At 41.6% G+C, this 6,819-nt stretch overlaps 1 protein-coding gene across 1 annotated transcript in view; it reads right to left on the bottom strand.

Moving 5' to 3' along the window:
• NUP160 (nucleoporin 160kDa) overlaps positions 1-6,819 on the bottom strand; it is a 105,039-nt gene that overhangs the window by 76,069 nt on the left and 22,151 nt on the right. The window contains exons 2-3 of the mRNA XM_015414500.1: positions 2,690-2,754; positions 99-187 (exon numbers count right to left, since the gene is read on the bottom strand). Of these exons, the coding sequence (XP_015269986.1) occupies positions 99-187; positions 2,690-2,754 (154 nt within the window). The remainder of the gene's footprint in view (positions 1-98; positions 188-2,689; positions 2,755-6,819) is intronic.

Raw genomic sequence — 6,819 nt, 5'->3', positions numbered from 1 at the left:
CGGCCGCCATCTTCCCTTCCCGCGCGCCACGCCGCAGTGGCTGACGGGATGGCGGGAGAGCGCGCGGCGGGGCGAGGGCGGGGCTCGCGGCGCCTCACGGGACGCGGCTCGTCAGAGGGCGGCTGCCGGTCGGGCGGTCAGGCGGGAAGGAGGCGACGGTTCCCCCGAGGCCCCGGGAGTCTGGTACCTGGACAGGAGGAGACAGGGTACTAATGTCGTCTGTAAACAGGCCTACAGCATTCTTAAATACACAGGTTTAAAGTTCCACTGACCTAAAAAATAAACAGCGCCGTTGTTCGTTTCCCCCCTGGAACCAAGGGAATTGTAAAGTGGTGATAACCAGTGTTCCCTCTTGAGGTAGCTCACAGTTTTTGAGCCTCTGGCTCACACATTTTTGTCTCAGCTCAGGAAGAATGGCTCCAGAGCAATCTAGTTTATCCAGCAGCCAAATCTCTTGCTCACAACTTTAATGCCAGTAGCTCACAAAGTAGAATTTTTGCTCACAAGACCCCACAGCTTAGAGGGAACATTGGATAACTCAGTCGTGACCAGTGTTCCCTCTAAGCTGAGTGAGTGTGAGTTAGCTCACAGGATTTTAGCCTCCAGCTCACATATCTTTGTCTTAGCTCAGGAAGGAAGCTCCAGAGGAAACTGATTTATGCAGCAGCCAAATTGCTTGCTCACAACTTTAATGCCAGCAGCTCACAAAGTAGAATTTTTGCTCACAAGACTCCACGGCTTAGAGGGAACATGGGTCGTGACTCTAACGCTTTAAATAGTAGTTACTAATAGCTCATGCAGTTTATTACGAAAGAAGTTTGGCATTAATTTTCTAATAAATGGGTCTGCCATGTTCACCAAGAGAAGATGTATTTATTCATTAGATTTGGTGGGGGTTAGTATGCTGCTGCCTCAACTGTGGCTGTCCTCAACCAAATGCCTGGTGGAACATTTCTGCCTTACACTGCCCTGTGGAACTGCATTAAGTCCCACAGGGAAATGGAATACTGATATGTGAGAAAAAATGTGGCATCGAACACCCCTCTGAAATTTATATTATCTCTTCATTTACATAAGTGCATGTTGAGTAAACACTGAAATTACACTATGCTCAAAGCCTAGAAAGAGCAATAGTGACTACCAGTTATTGCCTACTGGAACCTTAACTTCTGCTCTCCCTCGCTCTCCTGCAAGACTTCAGTAAGCAGGAAGCAATTTTTCTTCAGGCCAATTGGGCTGGAGATCCTGGAGGTTTTCTTGTCATCTTCTGGGCATGGAACAGCAGTCACTGGAGGGTGCGGAGGGGGAGGTATTTGTGAATTTCCTGCATTGTGCAGGGAGTTGGACTAGATGACCCCGGAGGTCCCTTCCCACTCTATGATTCTAACCTGTTCCCGATCCTACATCAGACTTCTCAAAAGTGACCACTGCTGGTGTCACAATTACTGTCTAATGCAGGGCTGTCAAACATAAGGCATGGGGGCTGGAACCAGCCTGTCCAAGCCTCTTACCTGGCCCACAAGCAACTGGCATGTATGGAAATGTCAGGTACTCCCCCTTTTATGGTATCCCTTGGGGGGAAAACCTAGTTTATATATGATTAATTACATTTATTAGGGCTTTTGTGGGTTCCCCAGTAAATTTATTGCTTACACTGCTAAGAATCAATTGCTTTTGTTTGTATTTTAAGTAAAAATACTATAGTTAATTGGATTTTCTGTGCCCTTTTTAAAGTTTATACCTCTGGTACCCGGTGTGACATTTTATGGCACACATGGCCCAGCCCGAAAAAGTACATTTATGTCAGATCCAGCCCTCGTAACAAATGAATTTGACACCTCTGGTCTAATGAATAGACATGTTGGAAAATTAGTACCAAATGTCTTGGTGCAGAGTGTTAGAAGTCTCTGTAATGTCACAGTATTACCATTAGTATTTGTCACACCTTGCTTTGCTTTGTTTGCTTAGGTTGTCATAGTTATTGGGGGCAGAGAAGTCCTACAGGGAGGGGAGGGGAGTGAATGAGTGTGCCGATGGGAACCTTTGCTTTTAGGAGCCATAACTTTCCTTACAAATGTGCCTCCTCTCCCTCCTCTCACTTTCCCAGGGAGAGGTGTCCTTGAGGTACCAGCTCTTGCAGTAGATAACCAAGCCATATATTTTCCCACTTGGCTGAGATGGCAACAGTAGGCTGGTGTGTGTGTGACTTATGTCTGGGGGGAAGGAATGGGCTTTGTTTGAATTACCTATATTAAGCTTATGCCTGCCAAAAGTTTCAGTTCTAACACAAGTGATGCTCTGGATCATGCATATATCTCAAACATCTCACTACCACACAGAGTGTTGTTGAGAGTGACTTGACCGGGATTCTGAAAGTATTGATGAATAAAGAAAACATCATTATGTAACATTAATGACTAATGATTACAGTTTCTTTGTCAGCTTAGTGAATCTCTTATGCAGAGATTCCTGTTGCTTTAGTTATAAGTATTAGCATAGTCCTGGCTGCGTCTCTGGAGGGCATCTGTTGCCTTGACATTCTTGGTACATAGCAAATATAGTTTCTAAGAAACACATCCCTCACATCTGAAGATGAATTAAAATAATATAAGAGTCTCAGTATCTGAATATGAAAGCTTCCTGGCACCCATGTTTAATCTATGGAAATCGATCCGCAAAATTCACTTACCTGAGGTGTCGAGGTACTCCACATATGTACATCAGGCATGGTTTGCTGAGATGTGTGATCCCATCCTTTAGAAAGAATGGAAAACAGCTGGCTTATCACGCCTATGTGACATAGCGTCTAAGAAGGGCCTACTTAAGAAAATCAAAATTGAAAACATCCTAAAAAAACTGTTCCGTGGTTTCTATATCTGAAACTACAACATGCTATAAGCCAAATCAAAATTTCATCTATACTATCCCAACCACACACAGAATCTCAGCCATATACCAACTCCTGTTAAAAGATAGAAAACCTAAACCACTGCCATACCAGCCAGCATGGCAGAGGGAATGCACAGTTAATCTAGACGACGAAATATGGTCCACGATTTGGAATTCACGAGGTAGTTTCCCCAGATCAATACCAATGGAACTACAACAGTTTAAAATATTATCGAGATGGTACTTATCCCCCCAAAGAATCTCACACATGAGCTCAAAACACTCGCCCTTGTGTTGGAAGGAATGCCAACAAATTGGCACTTTCGCACATTGTTGGTGGCAGTGTGAGAAGATTCAGGGCTTCTGGAAAGAAATACAAAAGCTAGTTAAAAGCGTTACAAATATAGATATGCCAATCTGCCCGGAAGGGCTCTTTCTTAACTATTGGCCACCCAATATAGAAAATCAGAAACACAAAAAAACAATGGACATAATGATATACGCTGCTAGGACCTCCATTGCTACGTGCTGGAAAGACAACCACCCTCCTGGAACTCAAATCTGGTACAGAAAACTATGGGATCAATTCTTGATGGAATGTGTCACTTGCAAACTGAACAACGCTTCATTATGGCCAATTTCTAATAAATTCATGGAAAAATGGGAACCCATACTAGATTTTCTTACAAGAGAAGAAACTATACCCACATCTTGGTCTCAATACTACAAATGGTTATGAAATCTGCCTCACTCTAAAGACTATTCCTGCATAATTGGAATTAAAACATACTAAGTTGAATGTATACCTGAGATTGTCAAGACATCTCTCCAAATACTATAGAACTATGTATGATTTTATACTTGCATACTTTTGATATTTATAACATGTTGTTATGAAATGTATTGTAATCACTACACAGAAGATGAATTTAGGGGAATCCCCCACCGTTGTATGTGCACTGAGTATACAATTTGTATGTTGTTATACATTTGGTTGTATTTCATACTGTTAACTGATGGTTACACATGAAAATTTGGAATAAAAATGTTATTTAAAAAATATGAAAGCTTGTGTTTGTCAAGGAGCCGTTCCAGATGTCAGACTCTTGGACAAAGTTACTCTCTCTCTCTTTTTAATAATTTTATTAAGTTTTTAAAATACAGAGGGGTAAGAAAGGGGAAGGGGTAGGGGAAAGGGTAATAGCTATAGTCTCCTGCATGTAACTTTCCTCTACTTGTAATATGATTTAAAAGTTCATAAAGTCTTTGTAATATTATATTATTAAAAAGTTCATATCTTTATATTTCTCTCTTATCCAGTTATAGAGTGGAGTCCATAGTCCAACAAAGTCTTCTTCCATTTGCCCTTTTAACATCAAGGTCAATTTATCAATTTCCACACTTTCCATAATCTTCGCTGTTAAATCAGGTTCTGAAGGTGTTGATGGAAGTTACCAATAAGTTGCCAATAAGATTCTCGCTGCAGTTACTACATGGATTATAAAATATCTTTGATTTTTGTCAACATTCTCTGGTATTGTCAGCAAGCTGTCAATGGTTTTCTTATGATCCTGTTTGTCCCGCATATGTTCTTCTGTTTCTACATATGTATTTCCGTGTCTGCAATTACCCCCCCCCCAGTAGGCCACTTCTTTGTTTGCTTATGCTTGCGCATATAATTTATGTGAGTAACATCCCAACTGAACTAGACTATGCTGTAATGCTATCTTTTTCTCAAGGTCACAGGTGGCAGAGACGGTGGTTCCTTCCCCTTGCTTGGCTTTTAATGAGTAGAATCTGTGAGAAGCATTTTGTTATTATAACACTTTGGCCGTTGCTTTCCCAGGAGTTAAGCACGAAACCAGGCTCCAGGAGAACGAGCGGGAATCCTGGTTATTGGCTACCCCCATTTTGAATTTGCTTTAACCTTTGTGTACTAGGGTGTGTTAGTTAATCTGAACAGAGAAACTGTTCAGTCAATCATGTCTTCAATAAAAGTCATCCTTTCTTGAAAGAGAGACTCCGCTGATCCGTGATACCTGACAGGTATACAATTCAATAAAAACAATTCTGGTTGAAAAGGTACTGAAATCTGCAAAACTGTCTGTATCAGAGTATGTATTGGATATGTTTTCTTATTGGCTTACTGATTATATCAAAAATACAGAACCAATTTAAATGACCCAATAATAATTTCTGTTTCTGAGTTCCAAATAAAATACAGTTTAGCCAAAATTAATCATACAACATCAAGTATTTCAAAAGTATTCCAATTTTTTTCAGTTAATAACACAAAGGCCCTATTTAAAACGATAGACAGGAAATTCAGTACCCTATAATATTTTAAAGGTATAATCAGCCTGCACAACAGGTGGCAGCAAAGGATTCCAAGTGAGTTCTCTGCTGCAGGAAAATTTCAGAGTTTATCAGTAGTGTCTATCATCTTCAACAACAAATCCCTCTGGCTTCTTCTCATAGACTAAACATAGTCACATACATGATAGGTTGAAAGTACAAACCTTACAGAAACCAAAGTCTCCAAAAGAGCTGCTTTTTAAGCCTATATTTGTTGTTATTAAGAGTCTATTATATGTTGGACCTTCAGCAGAATTGGCTTGTAATTTGTAATCTAAATGCCTTGATTAATATAAAACGTTTTCAGAGCAGAAAGAAAGAAAGAAAGAAATCCAAATATGTGCTTATTCCCAGTATGATAAATCCAAGGCAATATTCAACAATGACGCAGTCATTCAACAATGTCCAACTAACAAATCTTCTTCTTGTCACTCTCCTCCCTGAGTGATTTATTATCCAAAAAACATTCCATCTAACATGACTCCATCTCTCTATTCAGGAATCTCGTAAAAGCCGTTCTTGGGGTAGGGGTCATCTGCCACACTCCCCCTCCCCTCCAATTCCTTTCGAGCAATGCAGTAGGGACCGCAGTTAGAAAGAGGTCAGAAAATTTTATCTTAAGCAATAATTCACAGTTCGAAGCTGGGAAAGTACAGGCAAAACAAAGCTTCCACTCTAAGAATCCACACTGTTGTCTTCTGGAGCTCATAGCTAAAAGCCATAAGATTAATGGCATCTACTCCCGCGGGAGCTAACAGGGTTCTCTTCGGGGGATTAACCCTTGGCTGCAACCAAGAGGATCACCCCAGAAAAGGTACCCCCAGCTTCAGGAACCCCCTACGAGGATCCCTTTAGGGTCTGGAGATCCCTCGATCTCCCCCAGTGCGGGGCAGTTCAGCTCGTTTTCGGAGAGGCTTTCCAAGACACAGATGACAGCACCACAGCACACTGGAAACTCGACAAAGTACTCTCAACAACACTCTCTGGCATTGATTTGTTTATTGATGAATAAAGATGTTCCAAGCTGAGACCAGTATTGTGTCAGAACTGAGATTCTGGCAGCAAAGCCTCAAGTATAGACAGTTCAAACCAGGCCCCCCTTTTGTGTCTCATCCAATCATACCCCACAATTGTCCCACCTAGATTTTGCGCACTCTGCACCTAAGACAGTGAAGCACAGTCATCTCCAAGGTCATCCCTGTGTAGGGAGGTATCTTAGGAAGCATTACATCACAACTACAACAGAGCCGTTCACATACTCGCTCACTCACACCCCTCCCTCAGGAATTTCCCTCCCCAAAACATGGCAAACGAGAGTCCGAGTTTGACACCAGAGTTCTCAGAGATGGATAGGTTGTAATGCTCAACACCCACAATTATGATTGATGAGAGCGCTCACATTATTTTGTATTACATGCAAAATATTGCACTTTGTATAACCCTGTACAGTCATGGTAGTCATCTCTGCTTGGAGGTTGTCAGGGAGTTGCTTAAAGAGATCAACTGAAAAGCAGAACAGCACTTAGTACCTTCTCTCACTTTCAGAATCCAGGGCAGTAATGTAGCAGCCTCTCC

The sequence above is a fragment of the Gekko japonicus genome, unplaced genomic scaffold (assembly GCF_001447785.1).
Source record: "Gekko japonicus isolate JY-2015 unplaced genomic scaffold, Gekko_japonicus_V1.1 scaffold446, whole genome shotgun sequence".
Lineage (NCBI taxonomy): Eukaryota > Metazoa > Chordata > Lepidosauria > Squamata > Gekkonidae > Gekko > Gekko japonicus.
Note: the sequence above shows the minus strand (reverse complement) of the source record. Positions and strands in the feature narration are given on the sequence as shown.